The following is a 24,715-nucleotide window of genomic DNA, read 5'->3' on the forward strand; positions in this document are numbered from 1 at the left end:
CGGAATGATAACTTAAAAATAAAGAAAACTTCAGGTTGTTTTCTTTGGCCAAAAATAGAACAAGCACATTCTGAAAACGTACAAATCAGAAAAAATATTCTGGACTAAACACTTCAAATTGGTTGAAAATTCAGACATAATTGGTGGCGCTTCAAAAACACAATGAGCTTAGACTTCGTCTCAGTGTATCTACAAAGCCAGGATTAAACTATAAATCACAGTCTTTCTGGGATTGAACAACAACACAACATGTAAACTCTTGTAGGTATCATCCTTTGTCATGTCCACGTATCAATCCAGAGCTAACTCAACAAACCGTAGGAAACGGAGGTAAAAACTATTCAAAAGGGTTAAATTCACTTTTCTCAGATTTGACAGAGACTTTTTGGGGCAACGAGGGTGCCAAATGATGATGTGTTCGAAGCAGAAGACATAAAACGGCAGGTTTTAAATTTCCTGGTCGAGGAGGAGCAGCCACAGTCCCTTTACTGCATACCTCTTGCTTGGCCCCTGTATAAACCGTTTGCTTGCCTAACAGAATTGCTATTATGACATCCAGTGGACATATTTAGAACAGCAGTTTCTTTCGTTGGAAAAAAAATAAAAAATAAACTCATCATGCGAGCCGGATAAAACCAGTTCACGGGCCTGATCCGCCCCGCGGGCCATATGTTTGACATCCCTGCTCTGGACGCTCGAAAAATTCTCAAAGTGGGATCTGAGCCGAGGATGTAATTGTGGCTTGTGATATTCGAGTATACGTTCTCACACAGTTGCTTTTAGCTGCGGGCATTACACTACAGGCTTGTATCATACGTATACGCCCTCGCGCAGCAGAGAAGTAGCGACATGGGTAACATTAGCTGTGGTGCGAGTGGTAATACGAGAGAAAGAAGGTGCAAATCTGGTAACAAATGAAGGAAGAATTAATTCCCAAGAAAAACAGCAGGGGGTCCATCGTCAGGTGGCGGTTTGGCTTCAAGCGGGAATATGTCGAACAGTCAACCGTAATTTGTCAAGTGTGGGGCAAAAGCGTTGCTACAAAAAGTAGCATTACTGCCAATATGTAGCATTAGAGCTGGGCGATATATCGATATACGCGATATATCGCGGGTTTGTCTCTGGGCGATATAGAAAATGACTATCGTAATATTCGAGTAGACGTTTTCACGCAGTTGTTTTTAGCTGCGGGCATTACACTACAGGCTTGTATCATACGTATACGCCCTCGCGCAGCAGAGAGGTAGCGACATGGGTAACGTTAGCTGTGGTGCGAGTGGTAATACGAGAGAAAGAAGGTGCAAATCTGGTAACAAATGAAGGAAGAATTAATTCCCAAGAAAAACAGCAGGGGGTCCATCGTCAGGTGGCGGTTTGGCTTCAAGCGGGAATATGTCGAACAGTCAACCGTAATTTGTCAAGTGTGAGGCAAAAGCGTTGCTACAAAAAGTAGCATTACTGCCAATATGTAGCATTAGAGCTGGGCGATATATCGCGGGTTTGTCTCTGGGTGATATAGAAAATGACTATCGTAATATTCGAGTAGACGTTTTCACGCAGTTGTTTTTAGCTGCGGGCATTACAATACAGGCTCTCCTCGCTGTTTCCTGTGTCTCCTTCTCACAGTCAAGCAGGCGCACATTCTTACATATGTCACAGCAGAGAGGTAGCGGTGTGGCTAACGTTAGCTGTGATGCCAGCGGGTTGTGGCGAGAGAAAGAAGGTGCGAATCTCGTAACAAATGAAGGAAAAATTAATTCCCAAGAAAAACCGCACGGGGTCCATCGTCTGGAATATGTCGAATAGACAACTTTAGTTTGTCATGTGTGGGGCACAAGCGTTGCTACCAAAAGTAGCATTACTGCTAATATGTAGCAGCATTTGAAAAGTCACCTGCTAATAACTTTAATAAATACAGTTTTGGTAAATTGACTTAGTTGTGACTTTTCTTTCTCTGCATGAAAGTTTAAAAGTAGCATATATTAGTGCAGTATGAACAAGAATGTTTTAATGTAGACACGTAGAATCACCATACTGCTGTGAATATATGTATCCAGTGTTCATTCAAGGCTAAGGCAAAATATCGAGAAATATATCGTATATCGCGATATGGCCTAAAAATATCGCGGTATTAAAAAAAGGCAATATCGCCCAGCCCTATGTAGCATCATTTGAAAAGTCACCTGCTCCTTTCGGTGCCACACCAACAAAATACCGAGGCAACCATTTCCACATCAACACCATATGAAAAAAATAGTGAACAACATAAGGAGATGAGGTCCGCAGTAACCTACCACATAGCGATTTGATCTCCTATTATGCAGCTCATTTTTATTCGACAGTTATTGAAATATATTGTGTGACATCATGCACTAAAGTGCACTTATTTGTTTTAAACTATTGTACTGGACTTCTGTGCAAAAAGTGCACTTCAATTTAGTGTTGTTTTGATATGTCATCTTAGTGACATCATGCACAAAAGTGCACTCAAAGCTTGTTTTAAAAAGTCTCTGATAATCTTGCACTTTCTGTTTTGAAATGACATGAATGTTTGTGCCAGTGCTTAATAACTGTTTTTAAATCCAGTTTTGGTCAATTGACTTAGTTGTGATTTCCCTCTCTGCATGAAAGTTTAAAATGAGCATATATTAATGCAGTATGAACAAGAATGTTTTAATGTAGACACATAGAATCATCATACTGCTGTGATTATATGCATCAAATGTTCGTTCAAGGCTAAGGCAAAATATCCAGATATATATCGTGTATCGTGGCATGGCCTAAAAATATTGAGCTATTAAAAAAAGGCTATATCGCCCAGTCCTAATAATAACACAGATTTGTTTTTAAAAGTATACATTTTTAAGTATTTTTAAAGAAAATCATTTAACAGCAAATTATACACATTACACATTGACGTCAGGTGACCACACCCCTAACCACGCCCACACCGACACAGGTATCTTGAAATCTAGGGGAAACTAGGCATAAAGATGTGGTCGATTGCGAAAAGTGCAACCAGTTTCAGAAGAAACAAGAGTGGATGAGGAGGAAAAAGGTGACGGACACAAAAATATTGTCATTCCATATGTATCAGGTCTACCTGAGAAACTCAGAAGATATTTTTAAGCAACACAACATCCCAGTACACTTCAAATCAGGCAAACCCTGAGACAGAGACTGGTGCATCCTAAAGACCGGACACCCCACACCCACAAAAACAACCTGGTGTATGCTATCCAGTGCAATGATGAATGCACTGATTCATGTATTGGAGAAACAAAACAACCACTAAGCCGACACATGGCACAGCGTCGACGGGCAAACTCATCATGCCAAGACTCAGCTGTCTACCTGCACCTCAGGGAGAAACAGTAGTTTTTCTCACTACGATAGGGCGAAATGCATCCTTGCCCAGGCACACCCTCCTGGTATTAATTTATAAATATTGGAGTTTTGGAACCAGCCACTAGATGTGACCAATCTAAGTCTAAGGCTCGATGTGACCGAGCTAAATCTAAGACTCGATGTGATCAACCTAAGAATCGATGTGACTGATTTAAATCTAAGACTCGATCTGATCAAACTAAGTCTAAGGCTCAATATGACCGATCTGAATGTAAGACTCGATGCGATCAACCTAAGACTCAATGTGACCAATCAAAGTCTAAGACTCGATGTGACCGATTCATGTCTAAGACTAGATGTGTCTGATTTATGTCTAAGACTAGATGTGTCCGATTTATGTCTAAGACTAGATGTGTCCGATCTAAGTCTATGACTAGATGTGACCAACCTAAGTTTAAGACTAGAAGATGCAGTCGAAGTGGAGGCACGCAAACAAGACCTCTAATAAAATGGCGCATCCTGAAGAGACGGTCAGAAAGCGGCTTATAAAACGGTGCACCTAATTTATGGATTTTGCTTCCCCAACGACCATAAATTTTGTATTCAACAAATAGTTTTCATAAAAAACTCACAGAGACACTGAAATGGTGTGGTCTTGTTTGTGCCATGCCGCCATCTTTCGGACGTGTTTGCTCACTGCAGGTTGAAAGTGTACTTCCTGTTTTGTGCCTTGAACCGGAAGTATTCATGCATAGCCTTTCTACTCGTATGGATTCTCCATTAATCACTCAAACAAAGTTTGTAAGTTTTACAACATAACTAAAACAATTCTTACTTACTAAACCCTCTCATGTGTGATGTCTGTAGGAGTGTTTTCATGCCAAATTGCACGTGCTGTCGAAATGTGATGAAACTAGCATCGTTAGCATTAGCTAATATGCCAAAACGTTTGAGTGTCTGTATCAGTATTAACTGACAATGGCATTCTTTCTGTATTGTTTCAGTTTCACAAATTCCTCTGTAATTTCACCAAAACGTCACCGTAGAGTTATTGAGTCTGTTTAGCTGATTGGAGAGCTAGCCGGAAGTGGACCACTCCTCTTATTGATTCTGTTAAGCTGACTGGAGAGCTTGCCGGGAGTGGACCACTCCTCTTATTGAGTCTGTATAGCTGATTGGAGAACTAGCCTCCGCAGCTAGTGGGTCCATGACGATAACTTCTGTTTTGTCTGACCAGCCGTTTTACTGCCGTGTTACAGACACCGTTGGGAAACAATTATGGTATGTAAATAAACATTTACTAAGTATTTCGTACTTGAGGCTCATATATGTAAACCTATTTATTTATCTTCACATTTGGTCAGTGTGGCCCGGTAAATATGGTAATCCTAATATGGCCCCTTTAAGATGGGAAAGGCTGTGTTTGGAGAAAGGGTAAAAACAAGTTGAGTCGTTGTTGCTACTGACCTCATCAGCTCCTCCACCTTATCATCAACATCTAGGTCATCTTCCGTAGCCTCAAACCCGAAGGTTCTTGAAGCTGCGGCGCTGTTCACCGGGTACCGAGGAGGAGATAGCTTCCCATTAGGTGTGGCGGCTAGGCTGTCGCGCCCGTTCTGTGACAGCGCCACCAGCGACACAGGTGAGGGCAGGATGGTGGAGGGTGGCGGCGGCGCTGGAGGCGGGGACGTGTCGTAGCTGTTACTTGGCGAGGGCGAGAGTGCTCCGCCGGTTCCAAACTGGGTCTGCGTGGCGGTGGAGATCTTGGAGGTGGTAGAGGAGGCAGTGGTTGTAGAGTGGCCGCGTACGGCAGCTTCGCCACTGTTGATGGCGCCGGTGTCGCCATTGCACATGGCGGAAGAGGTGGTGGTTGCCGAGGCAGTGTTGTTAGAGGCAGAGTTGTTGGTGCAGCTGTTGGCCCCGCCTACTACGTAGGAGGAGGAGGAAGAGGAGGAGAAAGAGGTGCGGCGACCAAACTTGTCGCCGTGCTCCCGGTCCAGCCGGTCCAGAGTTTCGAGTGCGTGGAGAATCTCCTGCTTGGTCATGCCTGAGCGACGCAGCCGCTGCAGCAGATCGATCTGCTCGATCGTGAAGCGCGGCTCCTCGCTGAAGTCGGACATCCTGAATGGAAACAGACGGGCTGTGAGACGGAGGAGGAGACGGAGAAAGAGCAGGAAATGCGGTGGAAGTGCAAGGAGACCGAAATAGATGAATGGATAGGCGAGGAGGAAATGAGAGGATTATGGGGGCGGAAAAAGAAAGCAGTTGCGGATGGGAAGAGAGAATGTGAAGGATGAGGCAGAGAGGAAGGAAAGTGGAGAGAAATGCGAGAGAGAGAGAGAGAACAAAAACAAGAACAAAATAAAGCAGCCAGCAGATAAGAAAATTGAGAGCGAGAGACAGAAGTGTGAAAAGAAAAAGGGAAGGGAGGGGCCAGGCATTAAAAAAAAAAAAGATCTTCTATTTTTGGGAACAAGTGAGCGACTCAAGCAGAGTGCAGGAGTCACCTTGACAGCTGATTCCATCTTCACATTGTGACTGCTGCACTTTATGTGTGTGGACAACACACACACATCATCACATTGTGTCTGCTGTGCTGTGTGTGTGTGGACAACACACACACATCATCACATTGTGTCTGCTGTGCTGTATGTGTGTGGAGAACACACACACATCATCACATTGTGACTGCTGTGCTGTAAGTGTGTGCACAACACACACACATCTTCACATTGTGACTGCTGTGCTTTAAGTGTGTGCACAACATCTTCACGTTGTGACTGCTGTGCTTTAAGTGTATGCACAACACAAACACATCATCTCATTGTGACTGTTGTGCTTTAAGTGTGTGCACAACATCTTCACATTGTGACTGCTGTGCTATATGTGTATGGACAACACACACATCATCACATTGTGACTGCTGTGCTGTAAGTGTGTGCACAACACACACATCTTCACATTGTGACAGTTGTGCTTTAAGTCTGCGCACAACATCTTCACGTTGTGACTGCGGCGCTTTAAGTGTGTGCACAACACACACAACATTACATTGTGACTGTTGTGCGTTAATTGTGTGCACAACACACACATCTTTAAGTGTGACTGATGTGCTTTGAAGTGTGTGCACAACACACACACACACATCACATTGTGACTGTTGTGCTTTAAGTGTGTGCACAACACACACATCTTCACGGTGTGACTGCTGTGCTTTAAGTGTGCACAACATCTTCACGTTGTGACTGTTGTGCTTAAAGTGTGTGCACAACACACACGCATCATCACATTGTGACTGTTGTGCTGTAAGTGTGTGCACAACACACACACACACACACACATCTTCACATTGTGACTGCTGTGCTGTAAGTGTGTGCACAACACACACATGTTCACATTGTGCTTTAGGTCTGCGCACAACATCTTCACGTTGTGACTGCTGTGCTTTAAAGTGTGTGCACAACACACACACATCACATTGTGACTGTTGTGCTTTAAGTGTGTGCACAACACACACATCTTCACGGTGTGACTGCTGTGCTTTAAGTGTGCACAACATCTTCACGTTGTGACTGTTATGCTTAAAGTGTGTGCACAACACACACACACACACACACACACACACACACACACACATAATCACATTGTGACTGTTGGGCGTTAAGTGTGTGCACAACACACACACACACACGTCTTCACATCATGACTGCTATGCTTTATGTGTGTGCACAACACACACAGCTTAACGTTGTAACTGCTGTGCTTTAAAGTGTGTGCACAACACACACACACATCATCACATTGTGACTGTTGGGCGTTAAGTGTGTGCACAACACACACGTCTTTACGGTGTGACTACTGTGCTTTAAGTGTGCACAACATCTTCACATTGTGACTGTTGTGCTTTAAGTACAGTACGTGAACAACATATTCACATTGTAGTAACTTATGTGCTTTAAGTGTGCACAAACCACACATCGTCACATTGTGACTAGTGTGCTCTAAGTGTGTGCACAACACACACACATCGTCACATTGTGACTGGTGTGCTTTAAGTGTGTGCAAAACATCTTCACAATGTGACTGTTGTGCTTTGAGTCAGTGTGTGCACAACACACACACATCTTCACATTGTGACTGCTGTGCTTTGTGTGTGCAAAACATCTTCACATTGTGACTTTTGTGCTTTGAGTGTGTGCACAACACACACATCTTCACATTGTAACTGCTGTGCTTTAGGTGTGTGCATTACACACACACATCATCACATTGTGACTGCTGTGCTTTAAGTGTGTGCACAACACACACGCATTGATTTTCATTAGCTATTTGCTATGCTACCAAATCAATGTGTAGATCAGACTGCGGAACATTTTATGGACGGGGATAATAGTGTTATAAAAGTGTTAGGGCGGAGGGAGTGAGTGTGTATGTGCATGTGTGTGTGTTGTGTCAGGGAGGATGACTTAGTTTTGTTCGTACAGTATGGCTCCGTTGGTAGAACAGCCATGCAAACAACTTGAAGGTTCCTGGTTCGATCCCCAGATTCTGCCATCCCAGTTACGTCCGACACTTCACTTTTGCTCCTGATGGGTCGTGGTTAGGGCCTTGCATGGCAGCTACGGCCGTCAGTGTGTGAATGGGTGAATGTTGAAATTGTTTCAAAGTGCTTTGAGTACCCTAAAGGTAGAAAAGCGCAATACGGGTGTAACCCATTCATTCATTAATGTTACATGTGTTAATTTTAGATTCTGCAGCAAAACAGGAAGTGTCACTGAACAGTGGGAGGACACGCTAACAGCCAATCACGTAACATTATCAACTTGTGAAGTAAATTGTGAAATGAAATATATTTTTTGGGTGCTTTTCTCTAGTGACTCAAAGCCCTTTACATAGTGAGACCCATTATCTTCATCTTTAAGCTACGTTCAAACCAATGTGGGGGGCACTGGGACTGGACAACAGCAGTGACAAGAATGGCAAAAAAGGGAATTGAACCTGGAACCCTATAGTTGCTGGAACAGCAACCAACCAAGCCACGGTATGTTTGGTGAAATATTATGTCCTGTATCACTGATTCATCCCTGAAACACGCCCTGAACTAAACAATGTGGAGACGGCCACTTAAAAGTAGGAAGCTAAGGCTAGCAAAAACAATCCATACACGCACAACACATCTCATTTGTTGTGTTGTTGTGAACGACATCATGGATGTAACATCAATGTACAAACAATCATACATACACACACACACGTAATACATCTCATCTGTTGTATTGTTGTGAACGACATCATGGATGTAACATCAATGTACAAACAAGCATACGTACACACACAACACATCTCATCTGTTGTGTTGTTGTGAACGACATCATGGATGTAACATCAATGTACAAACAATCATACACACACACAATACATCTCATCTTTTGCGAACGACATCATGGATGTAACATCAATGTACAATCAATCATACATACAAACAACACATCTCATCTGTTGTATTGTTGTGAACGACATCATGGATGTAACATCAATGTACAATCAATCATACATACAAACAACACATCTCATCTGTTGTATTGTTGTGAACGACATCATGGATGTAACATCAATGTAAAAACAATCATACACACACAACACATCATCTGTTGTGTTGTTGTGAACGACATCATGGATGTAACATCAACGTACAAACAATAATAGACACACAACGCATCATCTGTTGTGTTGTTGTGAACGACATCATGGATGTAACATCAACGTACAAACAATAATAGACACACAAAACATCATCTGTTGTGTTGTAGTGAACGACATCATGGATGTAACATCAATGTACAAAAACAACAGCGCTCGCAACCTGAGAAGCACTTGGAATTATTATTTTTTTTTTCAAAACATCCTCAATTCGTCTCCTTACTCGTCAAGCTGAGAAGAGCTACACAGTAATAGAGCGGTGCGCTACATCCAGCCTGATTGTGCAAACAAAATAAAGGTTTAAAGCAGGGGTCACCAACACGGTGCCCGAGGGCACCAGGTAGCCCGTAAGGACCAGATGAGTAGCACGCTGGCCTGTTCTAAAAATAGCTCAAATAGCAGCACTTAAAAGTGAGCTGCCTCTGTTTTTTAAATTTTGTTTATTTATTAGCAAGCTTGTCTCGCTTTGCTCGACATTTTTAATTCTAAGAGAGACAAAACTCAAATAGAATTTGAAAATCCAAGAAAATATTTTAAAGACTTGGTCTTCACTTGTTTAGATAAATTCATAATTTTTTTTACTTTGCTTCCTAGAACTTTCAGAAAGACAATTTTAGAAAAAAAATACAAGCTTAAAAATTATTTTGGGATTTTTAAACACATATACCTCTCTGACAATTTAAATCAATGTTCAAGTAATTGTTTTTATTTTTTATTGGAAAGAATAATAAATACATTTTATTTTAATTCTTCATTTTAGCTTCTGTTTTTTCGACCAAGAATATTTGTGAAATATTTCTTCAAACTTATTATGATTAAAATTCTAAACAATTATTTGTCTTTGTTAGAAATATAGCTTGGTCAAATTCTAACAAAGTGCAGATTGGATTTTAACCTATGTAAAACATGTCATCAAAATTCTAAAATTAATCTTAATCAGGAAAAATTACTAATCATGTTCCATAAATAATTTTTTTAATTTTTTCAAAAAGATTCGAAATAGCCAGTTTTTCTCTTTTTTTTTTTCGGTTGAATTTTGAATTTTAAAGAGTCTAAATATATTTATAAAAATATTTATCTGTTTCTATATATATTTATTGTGAGAAATCATTAAGATGTTCAGTGTTTCCACAAAGATAAATATCATTAATTATTAATAATAACATAGAGTTAAAGGTAAATTGAGCAAATTGGCTATTTCTGGCAATTTATTTAAGTGTGTATCAAACTGGTAGCCCTTTGCATTAACCAGTACCCAAGAAGTAGCTCTTGGTTTCAAAAAGGTTGGTGACCCCTGGTTTAAAGAAATACCTTCAACAAGTATGATGAATTTACAGCACCTATTGATACATTTATAAAATTATTATGCTTTGACCTAAAACACTGGTCACAAATGTCCAAAGATCTATTGCACCAATAAAGGTGAGGATTTTTCATTTAATAACCAAACATTTTATTAGACAAAAAAAGGCGTACACTCTATGGTGGTAAAATAGGTGTAAAAAGGTTAAAAAAAACTAATTCAAAACAAAACGGAAATGTATTGTTTTATAATTTCCACTGTTATTATAACTTATTGTTATTACTATTTTTATTATTTTACTTTTGGTTTATTCGTAACTAATTTATAACCGTTTTTTTAACTATATTTGAAGTTGAGCTTTGGTGGTGCAAGAAATACTCATGTTTTCAAATGAATACATGACTGTGTTATTAATCGCGATTACAATATCCAACATGATTATTGTTTTTACCATAATCATCCAGCCTAATTAAAATGTTGATTATTAATCAGACAAAAAAATGAAGGTAATATGCTGTTTGTTTAAACTACGGGCATAAATTTTGTTTCATCCAAATACTCAATCGAACAAACTAAACGAGATTACTCAATGACTACAACAAACAACGCTGCAACCAATGTACAGTGTTTTCTAAAAAAAAACATGGGTTCGCACCAAAATACATTTGTATTATTTATGGAGTTGGTAGCTGTCGCTAATATTGCCTCAGTAGCAGTAGAACTGTGCAAACAAAAGATTTGACAACAGAAATGGCTACCGCGGCCCCACGACGCACTGCAAAAATCACATGCCTTTTCGAGCCCTTTTGTAAGATAAGTCATTTATTTGTCGCCATGGAGGCGAGGATTAGTGATTGAGAAGCAGCTAAAACCCTGTGGACAGACGCTAGCTGCTAGATTACTGTGTTTTCAATTACCAGTAGAGTGTAAAAACAAGTTGCCTCTATACTGAAGCTATTATCATATACTTCAGCACATTTACTTCCCAAGTTTGTGAGTAAATTTATATGATCAAAATAGAATCAATCCCACGAAGATTCCCGATACATTTTAAGAGAAAATGAGCAACCCAGTCACAAGATCCGTGACGTAGAGGAGGAACCACAGATCCCTTCCCCATCAACAACAATGCTAATCAAACAGACGCTGACAGAGTCATCAACGATCACTTTGGGATCAATTATGATCCAGGACCATATATTTTTGAGAGAGCGAGAGAGAGAGAAAGAGAGAAAGAGAGAAAGAGAGAAAGAAAGAATGAAAGTACTTAATTGATTCCCTCAAGGATGAGCAGTAAGTTTTAGAAGCCGAGTGCTGAACGGATGTAGCTTAATTGTGACATCAAAGAATTAGCAACAGTGCTAGGTGCTAAACATGCAAACTAACCATAACAAAACGCTAACTGTAATATTTCCACTTTCGCTGGGATGCCGACCGACGGGACGCTCACATAATTTTGTTTGGATGAAGATTCAATCACAATCCTCACCAGGGAGGATGTTCGAAAACCGGTTCTACCGATTGTTCGATAAGAAAGGAACCGATTCCATGGATTCGAATCCCTATTTGAGAAACGGTTCCTGTTATCGAAGCCACTATAGTGAAGAAAAAGATTTGGTTCCTTATTGGAATCCGTGGGAACGAATCCCGCGTCACAGGAAATGACGTACCTCAGTCATTCGGCGGCAGATACCGAAGCAGCAACAACAATGGACCGGAAAAAACGCTCCAAGGCATGGCTTCACTTTACTAAGAAATACGACGAGGAAACGGCTATCTGCAATTATTGCCAGGCTTCGCTTTCCTGTAAGGGGAACAGTACAACAAATAGTTGAAACATGTTCAGGCCGTACATAACCTGAAGGTTAGAGAAATGTGTCGTGTCTTTGACACGTAGGGAAGCAGCGACAGAAATGACAAAGCACGCCCCCCTTCCTCTGCTTCAACCTGCAGTCCCAGTGATAGTGCCGGTGAGTAACTAACGTTAACTGTTGCCTGTTCATCTCCATATCTGTTCACTTGTATCCTTTAGGCTAAAATAATATTATCTCTTATGTCAACCAGGACTGCAGTATTGTTATCTAGACCAGTGGTTCTCAACCTTTTTTCAGTGATGTACCCCCTGTGAACATTTTTTAATTCAAGTAGCCCCTAATCAGAGCAAAGCATTTTTGGTTGAAAAAAAGAGATAAAGAAGTAAAATACAGCACTATGTCATCAGTCTCTGATTTATTAAATTGTGTAACAGTGCAAACTATTGCTCATTTGTAGTGGTCTTTCTTGAACTATTTGGAAAAAAATATATAAGAAAAACTAAAAACTTGTTGAAATATAAACAAGGGATTCAATTATAAATAAAGATTTCTACACATAGAAGTAATCATCAACTTAAAGTGCCCACTTTGGGGATTGTAATAGAGATCCGTCAGGATTCATGAACTTAATTCTAAACATTTCTTCACAAAAAAAGAAATCTTTAACATCAAAATTTATAGTACATTTCCACAAAAAAATCTATCTGTCTAGCTTGCATTGTTGCATTTCTTTTCACAGTTTATGAACTTACATTCATATTTTGTTGAAGTATTATTCAATAAATATATTTATAAAGTATTTTTGAATTGTTGCTATTTTAAAAAAATCTCACGTACTCCTTAGCATACCTTCAAGTACCGCCAGGGGTCCGCATACTCCCATTTGAGAACCACTGATCTAGACTAACGTTACCTAAGCATAGTCAGTGGCTAACGGTTACGTAACGTTAGCCTTTTGGTATGTGTCTGATAACGTTAACGGTATCTTGTAGTCTACACCACTCCAGAGATTGCGGATCTGTCTAATAAACTACTGCTTGCAAGATGTGAGTTAAGATAATGTGAACGTTATCCTATTCATGACAGCCAAAGTGACCAGGGCAGTGTTTGCTCTGTAGCACAGAGCGTTAACCCATCTACTATGGCGAGGTATAACGCAGCGCACAGCAAGATGAGTGACGAGGAGAGTAACAACATTACTCGCAAAAATGATGGTGAAAAATCTCCTCCCCTTCAACTTGGTGAACACAGACAAATACAAGTAAGTTAATAATTGTATTTTGCTGACATGTAATGGAGCAAAAAGTAAACAACACCATTACTCTGAGATGTGTTTCAAATGTAAAGTGCTGTACAATACCAATGAATGCAGGACTTTCCCCGAATGTATTTTTCTTAGGTGGCCCACTCAAAGGGGCATGTGGAGAGGCGGAGCCGACGGGCCGACAGCGGGATAGGACATATCATGGTCCTACCCAAGATGGCGGCCAGCAGGCAGAGTATGCAGCGGAATGGAGAGGCGGGGCGCGCCTGGAGTGCCGCTGCAGCGATCAGAGCCAGGTGCGTAATTCACACACCTGCTCTAAATCTGTGCATCTTCTCCTGCTGTATAAAAGGGGAGAAGGAGGAGCAATCGGGGCAGATGACTGAGGAGAAACAGGAACAGACGACGACGAGAGAGACCAGACCAGGGATGAGCCCGCGAGGAAGACGCAGTCACCGGCGACCGAAAGGCGAGCTGAGACGTGCAGCAAAGGAGGTCGCGCTGGAAATCGGCGCGCCCGACTGGGACACAAGAATGTTTATTGAAACAATAAACAAGAGTCAAACCTGCTACAATGCGTCTTGCATCGATGGTCCATGTAACCCGCACGATGACGGCTGGAGACCTGTCACAGGGCCCTAACATCCATTTTCCATCCATTTTCTACCGCTTATTCCCTTTCGGGGTCGCGGGGGGCGCTGGCGCCTATCTCAGCTACAATCGGGCGGAAGGCGGGGTACACCCTGGACAAGTCGCCACCTCATCGCAGGGCCAACACAGATAGACAGACAACATTCACACTCACATTCACACACTAGGGCCAATTTAGTGTTGCCAATCAACCTATCCCCAGGTGCATGTCTTTGGGCACTAACAGTCAATATTTATTTATTTTATTAAATTTTTGGGGGAGTAACAACCGTCAATATTTATTTATTCTATTTTATTTTTTTCTTAAAAAATAAAAGTGAGCTTTTGTCAAGCCAAGTATTGTGTTTTCCATATACAACAACCTATCTGGATTCAATAAAAGAATCGATAAGGAATCGGTTCGATAGGGCATCGAAATCGATAATTTCTTAACAAACATCATCCTTAATCCTCACGAAAGTTCTTAAAGAGTTGTTGCAGGAAGCGTCTTTTTGTGTTTTAATCGCCATCTCGGCGATGTCAAAATGGACCAGGCAGAAGCAGCCGCCGTCTCAGTGTGTCAACAATAGCGGCGTAAGCTAGCATTAGCTTACTGCTATCAAAGCGCCGCTAAAATAGTCCATCTGCATTAGCGCTTATAATAACAATATCACTCATATTTGGTTCCTTTTCAGGTCCCGAGATGTAAATGGAGTATTGTTGGTGCTTTCTGGATGTTTTTAGAGAGTATAATGAGGACCCTCCATCTGTTGACTCAATTGTTAGATATTTATTTACCTTTCAGAATGCATATAAAAAGTCAAACAAATATGTTCTTGTCTTACATAAGGGTTGTGAATGATAAACAGCACATCCGTTTCACATTTTGGTGTATTTCCAGTATGACTGATCTAGGACTGGGCGATATATCGATACACTCGATATATCGCGGGTTTGTCTCTGTGCGATATATATATATATCGTGATATTCGAGTATATGTTCTTTGAGCTGCTGGCATTACACTAAAGGATCTTCCCACTCTTTCTTGTCCCTCCTTATCACAGACAGCAAGCGCACTTTCTTACATACGTCACATACGTGTACGCCCTCGCAAAGCAAAGAGGTAGCAGCATGGGTAACGTTAGCTGTGGTGTGAGTGGTAATACGAGAGAAAGAAGGTGCGAATCTGGTAACAAATGAAGGAAGAATTTATTCCCAAGAAAAACAGCAGGGGGTCCATCGTCTGGCGGTGGTTTGGCTTCAAAAGGGAATATGTCGAACAGACAATCGTAATTTGTTAAAAAGTTAAAAGTTAAAGTACCAATGATTGTCACACACATACTAGATGTGGGTGGCGAAATTATTCTCTGCATTTGACCCATCACCCTTGATCACCCCCTGGGAGGTGAGGGGAGCAGCGGTGCCACACCCAGGAATCATTTATGGTGATTTAACCCCCAATTCCAACCCTTAATGCTGAGTGCCAAGCAGGGAGGTAATGGGTCCAATTTTTATAGTCTTTTGTATGACTCGGCCAGGATTTGAACTCACGACCTACCGATCTCAAACGGACATTCTAACCACTAGGCCACTGAGTAGGTTTATTGTCAATTTGTCAAGTGTGGGACAAAAGCGTTGCTACAAAAAGTAGCATTACTGCTAATATGTAGCATCATTTGAAAAGTCACCTGCTGGAGAATGAAGAGTGATTACTTCGCATATCAACATTTCCACTCGGTGCCACACCAACAAAATGCCGAGGCAGCCATTTCCACATCAACACCGTATGAAAAAAAATTTAAACAACATAAGGAGATAACGTCCGCAGTAACCTACCACATAGCGGTTTGATTTCCTATTATGTAGGTCATTTTTATTTGACAGTTATTGAAATATCTTGTGTGACATCATGCACAAAAGTGCACTTTATTTGTTTTGAACTATTGCAGTGGCGTTCTGTACAAAAAGTGCACTTTAATTTAGTGTTGTTTTGATATGTCATCTTAGTGACATCATGCACAAAAGTGCACTAATAGCTTGTTTTAAAATGTCTCTGACAATCTTGCACTTTCTGTTTTGAAATGACATGAATGTCTGTGCCACTGCTTAATAACTATTTAAATAATACAGTTTTGGTCAATTGACTTTGTTGAGATTTCCTTCTCTACATGAAAGTTTAAAATGAGCATATATTAATGCAGTATTAAGAAGAATGTTTTTAATGTAGACTAGGGCTGGGCGATATATTGATATACGCGATACATCGCAGGTTTGTCTCTGTGCGATATAGAAAATTACTATATCGTAATATTCGAGTATACGTTCTCATTAGGGGTGTAACGGTACGTGTATTTATATTGAACCGTTTCGGTACGGGGGTTTCGGTTGGGCACGCGGGCGAACCGAACGAGTTTGTAGGTCTTCACAAGCTGCTCTGCTTTCTGCCTCCGTCTCAACAGCAAGCACTGTCCCGCCCACACAACCATCTGATTGGTTACATACAAAGCCAATCAGCAGTGCGTATAGAGAGCGATGTAACAGCCAATCAGCAGTGCGTATCCAGAGCGATGTAACAGCCAATCAGCAGTGCGTATTCAGAACGCATGTTGTCAATTGTGAGATAGGCGCCAGCGCCCCACGGGACCCCGAAAGGGAAAAAGCGGTAGAAAATGGATGGATGGATGTTGTCAATGCTTTAGCGTCGAGCAGATATTCGTTTAGCAGGAGAGCAGGGGACTCTCCTCAAATGATAATAAACACTTCCAAGTCAACTACTTTCTAAACATCACTATGAGCCCGTTGACCTTCTAGACACTTAAACTGCAGCTCAGCTCACTCGCAGTCCTGACTTCAGGTGAAGGCTAGTTAGCTTTTAGCGTAACGTTAGCTCATTTTGCGGTGTGTGTGCGCGTGCGTGTGTGTGTGTGTGTGTGTGTGTGTGTTAGGGGCTGCAAAGCCCTGTCTGTCTGTTATTGCATTGAACTCTATGGTGTACAGGGATGAATAGTCAATCCTATTACTGTTGTACTATTTTTCTGCTATAGTTACATTAATCATTAGTAATGTAGCAGCCTAGTTTTGAATGGCAGGGTCCCTGCTATCAAATGTTGACAAAAATATAACATTTACATAATAAAAGTCAACTACAGGCTTCCCAAATGCTGTAATAAATTAAGCATGATGAGTTGACTTGAAGCTGCACTTTGTATGTGTAGAAGAAAGGTTTTGTCATTTTATTTAATCAAAGCAACAACTTGAGGCAGTTTAATGTGGATTAACGTGGGCAGAATTGTTGTAGTGTTCACAATGTTAAAAGGATAAAGCCTTTGTTTACAAATTTGGTAAATAAATAACCCCAAAATGTATATTTTGTTGTTTTCTTACTGTACCGAAAATGAACTGAACCGTGACCTCTAAACCGATGTACGCACCGAACCAAAATGTTTGTGTACCGTTACACCCCTAGTTCTCACGCAGTTGTTTTTAGCTGCGGGCATTATACTACAGGCTCTCCTCGCTCTTTCCTGTGTCTCCTTCTCACAGTCAAGCAGGAGCACATTCTAACACACGTCACATACTGTCACGTCATACGTCAAATACGTATACGCCCTCGCCCAGCAGAGAAGTAGCAGCGTGGCTAACGTTAACCGTGATGCCAGCGGAGTGTTGCGAAGGTGCGAAAGAAGATGCGAATCTGATAACAAATGAAGGAAAAATTAATTCCCAGGGATAACAGCACGGGGTCCATCGTCTGGCGGTGGTTCGGCTTCAAGTGGGAATATGTCGAATAGACAACTTTAACTTGTCATGTGTGGTGCACAAGTGTTGCTACCAAAAGTAGCATTAATGCTAATATGTAGCATCATTTGAAAAGTCACCTGCTAATAACTTTAATAAATAAGTTTTCGTAATTTGACTTAGTTGTGATTTCCCTCTCTGCACGAAAGTTTAAAATGAGCATATATTAGTGCAGTATGAACAAGAATGTTTTAATGTAGACACATAGAATCATCATCCTGCTGTGATTATATGTATCAAGTTTTCATTCTAAGGCAAAATACCGAGATATCGTATATCGCGATATGGCCTAAAAATGTTGCGATATTAAAAAAAGGCCATATCGCCCAACCATTAATGTAATCACACAGAATCATCATACTGCTGTGATTATGTGCATCAAGAGTTCATTCAAGGCTAAGGAAAAATATCGAGATATATATTGTTCATCGTGATATGGCCTAAAAATATCGAGATATTAAAAAAAAAGGCCATATCGTCCAACCCTAATTTCCAGTATGACTGATCTAATAATATGGTCAGAGTGCAGAAGCGTTCCCGTTGTGAGGTCGATCTACGGAAGATACCGAAAGAATTTCGGTGCGGAATATTCAAATTGGCCGACTGAATGTGCGTCATTTTGTGACATTTGGAGTACATTTTCGCATACTTTGCGGATTGTAAACACAATTGTATATGGTTGAATGGATACAATAAAACACTAGTTATTGTTTTTACACTCTGACACTTTAAAGCAACGCTTGCAGAAAGGTATTTATAGCTTCACCTTTATCGTCAGTTTTTAAAGAGGAACATTATCACAATTTCAAAAGGGTTGAAAACAATAAAAATTAGTTCCCAGTGGCTTGTCGTATTTTTTGATTTTTTTTTTCAAAATTTTACCGGTCCCGGAATATCCCTAAAGAGAGCTTTAAAGTGCCTTATTTTCGCTGTCTTCGAAACCACTGTCCATTTCCCTGTGACGTCATACAGGGCTGCCAATACAAACAACATGGCTGTTACCACAGCAAGATATAGCGACATTAGCTCGGATTCAGACTCGGATTTCAGCGGCTTAAGCGATTCAACAGATTACGCATGTATTGAAACAGATGGTCGAAGTATGGAGGCAGATAGCGAAAACAAAATTGATTAAGAAATTGAAGCTGATGAGCGAATAGCTATTGACGCTATTCGGCCATAGCGTGGGTGTACCTAATGAAGTGGCCCATAGCATGGCTGCCTTATTAGCATTGCCGGTAAAATGTGCAGGCCAAGCGATCAGGACTTTCGCATCTTGTGACACTGGAGCAACTTAAATCCGTCGATTGGTAAGTGTTTGTTTCACATTATATGTGGGTATCTAGTTTCAAATGTACATACAGCTAGCGTAAATAGCATGTTAGCATCGATTAGCTGGCAGTCATGCCGTGACCAAATATGTCTGATTAGCACATAAGTCAACAACATCAACAAAACTCACCTTAGTGATTTCGTTGAATTAATCGTTGCAAATGCATCTGCAGGTTATCCATACATCTCTGTGCCATGTCTGTCTTAGCATCGCCGGTCAAATGTGAAGACACTCTGGTACATTCAATGGGGGTCTGGCGGCAGATTTCTTGCCAGTGGCGCAACTTGAATCCCTCCCTGTTAGTGTTGTTACACCCTCCGACAACACACCGACGAGGCATGAGGTCTCCAAGGTTCCAAAAAATAGTCGAAAAAACGGAAAATAACAGAGCTGAGACCCGGTGTTTGTAATGTGAAAATGAATATGGCGGGTGTGTTACCTCGGTGACGTCACGTTCTGACATCATCGCTAAAAGACCGATAAACAGAAAGGCGTTTAATTTGCCAAAATTCACCCATTTAGAGTTTGGAAATCGGTTAAAAAAATACATGGTCTTTTTTCTGCAACATCAAGGTATATATTGACGCTTGCATAGGTTTGGTGATAATGTTCCCCTTTAAGCCAAACAACATCCGTTCTCCCTCTTCTGCCTCTACACTGATTCTGCTTGCAAGTGCTCTGTGTGTGTGTTGCCTCGCATGCACCTTGGGTCATATTACCAACAAAGTCACCACACTGTGCCATGAAAACTAAGAGTAAATAAGGCATTATAGTGCCCATTTAAATTGAATAATAGTGTAGTACTTTGTTAGTACCGGTCGCTTTAAAAAAAAAAACATCCAAATGTACAGAAGTTGAAGTGATATTGTGCTTTTCTAAGAGACTTTGTTACTCACCAAACTGTTCCAGTGATCATTAGCCATGCCTTCAGGCATTTACGTGACTGTGTAACTACTCAGCAATAGTTTTAAAACAATGACGAAAATAGTGCTTGCATTTATTGCAGACTGGAGAAAATGCGTACTTATATGCAGGGTTCGTACACCTTTTCCATGGCCAAATTCAAGCTATTTTATAAGGACTTTCAAGATCAATTTTCCAGTTTTTCCTGTACCCTTAAAAGGCAAAAACAGTGTGAATTCATCCTTAGCCTTGTTGATTGAGGTCACCAAACACTGTCTATAGGAAAAATACAGAAAATCGGCTAAAACCTAAGCTTAACATTGAACCAGCTGTTATCATTAACTGAATGGGGCATAGAAAATGAAGCAGTCTTTCTGTAGACTACTCAATGTCATTGGTGTTTGCAAACGTGTCTGCATTTGTGTTGTTTTTCAAATTTCTTGTTCTTTTTCTTACGTACAGCACTCAATGACAACGAACGGCACGGATTGATTCTCACCATATTTGTGCTTGTAAACTGCATAATGTGATATAAATACACGCACCCTCAAAATGTCAATTTCACTCATTCAGTAACAAAACTGTTCCACATTAATATAAGGATAATACATTAAAGGAAAATATTTTGTTTGTTTCACACAACCTCAGTCACCTTTTATAAAGCATATCTCGCCTTATAACTGTGACTATGATAACAAATCTATTTTTACTTGAGGGAAATTCTTAATATTATGATTTATAATTGACAAACGCTCGCTTTTTTCCTTTCATAGTTTAAAATTAACAAGTCATCTAGCGCTGCTCTCACAGTTCAGGTCTAGCATGTACCAAAGTTTTGTATTTTCCATCCAAGGTTCATTAAAACGACAACCTCCCGACATGATGGACCGATGCACCACTGTCCCTCTTGGGGGCGACGAAGAGGCATGACAACAACCTAATGTAAGGGCTCGTGCAAAGACAACAGATCAGACGTGCATTTTTAAGGAAACCTAATTTTTTTTCCATTTTATAACTAGCCTATTGAGTCAGACTGCCGAGAAATACGATGAACATGTCCCAGCATTTACAAGCACTTTGCCCAAAATTCAAGCATTTTTCAAATCTTGAAAACACATCAAAATCCAAGCATTTTCAAGGTTTTTAAGCACCCGTACACAAACTGCATATGACAGGTTGCATGTGGGATGCAGTATGGGACATATTACATTTTTCATATCACAGGAAGTCCTTCATACAGACAGCCATCAGACAGTATAATGCATATGTTCCTTTTTGACTGTATTTGAATGTATAATAGACTGTATTCATATTATTCACATGTGAATAATGCTGTATAATACTGAATTTATATTATTCACATGTGAATAAAGCTGTGTAATAGACTGTCCATCCGTCCATTTTCTACCGCTTGTCCCTTTTGAGGTCGCGAGGGGTGCTGTGGCCTGTCTCAGCTGCATTCGGGCGGTAGCCGGGGTACACCCTGGACAAGTCGCTACCTCATCACAGGGCCAACACACATAGACGGAAAACATTCACACTCACATTCACACACTAGGGACCATTTAGTGTTGCCAATCAACCTATCCCCAGGTGCATGTCTTTTGGAGGTGGGAGGAAGCCGAAGCACCCGGAGGGAACCCACGCAGTCACAGGGAGAACATGCAAACGCCACATAGAAAGATCCTGAGCCCGGTATTGAACTCAGGACTACTCAGGACCTTCGTATTGTGAGGCACATGCACTAACCCTGTATAATAGACTGTATTAATATTATTCACATGTAAAAAATACCGAAGTGTTTGTTTATTGTGAGCGAACTGTGGTGCTGAATTTCCCCCAAGGGGTCAATAATAAAGCAGTGTTTTTCAACCACTGTGTGCCGTGAGATACAGTTTGGTGTGCCGTGGGAGATTATGTCATTTAACCTATTTGGGTTAAAAATATTTTTTTGCAAACCAGTATTTATAATCCGGAAATAATGTGCCGTTGTTGAGTGTCTGTGCTGTGTAGAGCTTGGCAGAGCAACCGTGTAGTACTCTTCCATGCAGCAGGTACCTAATTGCTTTGTAGATGTCGGGAACATGGTTTGTGGTGAAAAAAAATGTGCCTTGGCTAAGAAATGGTTGAAAAACACTGCAATTAAGTACTTTCTATTCTATTCTATTTAGGGATGTCCGATAATATCGGCTGATAAATGCTTTAAAATGTAATATGGGAAATCTGTTAATAAATTATCGGTATAGGTTTCAAAAAGTAAAATGCCCAGTCACATAATATCTACAGCTTTTCACACACACACAAGTGAATGCAATGCATACTTGCTCAAAAGCCATACAGGTCACACTGAGGGTGGCCGCATAAACAACTTTAACACTGTTACAAATACGCGCCAGACTGTCAACCCACACCAAACAAGAATGACAAACACATTTCGGGAGTCTTACTTGGTCAACAGCCATACAGGTCACACTGAGGGTGGCCGCATAAACAACTTTAACACTGTTACAAATACGCACCAGACTGTGAACCCACACCAAACAAGAATGACAAACACATTTCAACAGTCTTACTTGGTCAACAGCCATACAGGTCACACCGAGGGTGGCCGCATAAACAACTTTAACACTGTTACAAATACGTGCCAGACTGTGAACTCACACCAAACAAGAATGACAAACACATTTCGGGAGAACATCCTCACCGTAACACAACAGAAAAAAAATACCCAGAACCCCTTGCAGCACTAACTCTTCCGGTACGCTACAAACACTTCTACGGCTTTTGGAGCTCAGTGCACAATTGCACACACAACAAGGAGACGAAGCAGAAGAACGAAGAAGAGACATGGCGACGACGAGGAAGAAGAAGAAATACGCTTGCAAGTTCTAAAATGATTGGGAAAAAAAAAATCATTTCATCCAGGACAGCTCGAAGGGGAAGGGGTATACTGTCTGCACCTTAACCCCGCCCCCGTAACTACGGGCACTAACTCTTCCGGGATGCAAAAATATACACCCCCTGCACCCCCCTAAACCCTCTCCCACCTCAACCTCCTCGTGCTCTCTCAGGGAGAGCATGTCCCAAATTCCAAGTTGCTGTTTTGAGGAATGTTAAAAAAAATAATAATGCACTTTGTGACTTCAATAATAAATATGGCAGAGTCATGTTGGCCAATTTATTTTACCATAACTTGAGTTCATATATTTTCTAAAATGTGTTATCGGCGGGGCATCACAACAAAATTAGGCACAATAATGTGTTAATTCCACGACTGTATATATCGTTATCGGTAATCAAGAGTTGGACAATATCGAATATCAGCAAAAAAAAAAGCCATTATCGGACATCTCTAATTCTATATTATTGCAGCACTGTACACGTTGCGGTCCTGTTATTCACTTTCTTTTGCGTAAGTCGTCTCCCAGCATGTGTTTGTTCATCACATTCAGGAGCTCAAATGTGTGTTTTAATTCATCACTTTTGAGAGACAAGTATAGCTTCTTTCACGCCCTTCTTACCTGCTAACTTAGGAATCTGTTACCATGGCAAGCTTTCAACCATCTTACGTTATGTTAACCATTCGGTCTTAAAAAAACTAAAGAAAAAAAAGGCAAATGAGCAGCAAATGGTTTGTTTTAAAAAAAAAATTAAAGTGCCAGTTAGCACGATATGCTAACAGTTAGCATGCTAATAGTTAGCATAACATGCTAACTGTGCCATTAGCATCGGTTAGCGGCGATTTGATACGAATATAGCATCTTTTCCAGACAAACTGCACGCTTACCTGGCTTTTTAAATCGTCCACTTGAACATTTGCGTCCACGACACGACCGGAGGCCCACCTCGGGAGGGAACCGAGGCCGCGTTGTGATGCAGTTTGATATCTGAATGTTTTCCAAGGATTTCTAATCAGAGGCGAATGATTTGCGTGCGCTTTGTCTGTGTGACAACAGCCATATTGACAAGGAACACGTTGGCGGGGCTTCCTGGGAATTGTAGTTTTTCTTTGCGGAAACCCTCCTCGTCAAGCCATGAACTTCTTGCCGTTAAAACTACAAATCCCCTAAAGGCACCGTGCCGGTGGCTAAAAAATTTACATTTTCTATGTGCACTTTCGTACTTACTCTTAAATACGTTAAATATGTTAAATACGTATGTTGTGTACTTGAGTTACTTAGTTGATGGATTTTGACAGTATTCCTGTCCCAAAAATACTTGCCTACCTTGAGACCTCCAATTTCAGGAGGTGGGGGGCGTGGTCGGGGTGGGACGGAGGCGCGGTTAGGGAGTGTGGTTTGGGCGGGGGCGTGGTTAAGAGGGGAGGACTATATTTACAGCCAATTCACCCACTTCAGTATTTCATATATTACTTGGCCTCGGGATGAACCATTTGCTTGCCTAACAGAATTGCTATTGTGACATCCAGTGGACACATTTAGAACAGCAGTTAAAATGTGTCACAAATAAATCTTCTGGGGGGAGAATGACCCCCTCCTGCAGGGGTTTGATTTACAAACTATCAGCCCCACCTAAAACAAAATTCACCGGCCGCCGCAGATTATGATGCATTCTCATTTTAGGCAAAATATAAGACAAAACTTTCTCAACAGTATAATTG

At 40.9% G+C, this 24,715-nt stretch overlaps 1 protein-coding gene across 4 annotated transcripts in view; it reads right to left on the minus strand.

Annotated features, from left to right (window-relative positions):
* LOC133542399 (homeobox-containing protein 1-like) overlaps positions 1-24,096 on the minus strand; it is a 58,651-nt gene extending 34,555 nt beyond the window's left edge. For 2 of the 4 annotated variants that reach the window (XR_009804149.1, XM_061886469.1), the window contains exons 1-2: positions 23,882-24,093; positions 4,816-5,469 (exon numbers count right to left, since the gene is read on the minus strand). Coding sequence is in view for 3 of the 4 variants with exons in the window: in XM_061886469.1 (XP_061742453.1) it covers positions 4,816-5,468 (653 nt within the window). In the remaining variant the exon portion in view is untranslated. Of the gene's footprint in view, positions 1-4,815; positions 5,470-23,881 lie in introns of all 4 variants that reach the window. The other 2 variants (XM_061886470.1, XM_061886471.1) reach the window with 2 other exon arrangements.
* Positions 24,097-24,715: the final 619 nt, after the last annotated feature.

This window comes from Nerophis ophidion, linkage group LG24 (genome assembly GCF_033978795.1).
Source record: "Nerophis ophidion isolate RoL-2023_Sa linkage group LG24, RoL_Noph_v1.0, whole genome shotgun sequence".
Classification (NCBI taxonomy): domain Eukaryota; kingdom Metazoa; phylum Chordata; class Actinopteri; order Syngnathiformes; family Syngnathidae; genus Nerophis; species Nerophis ophidion.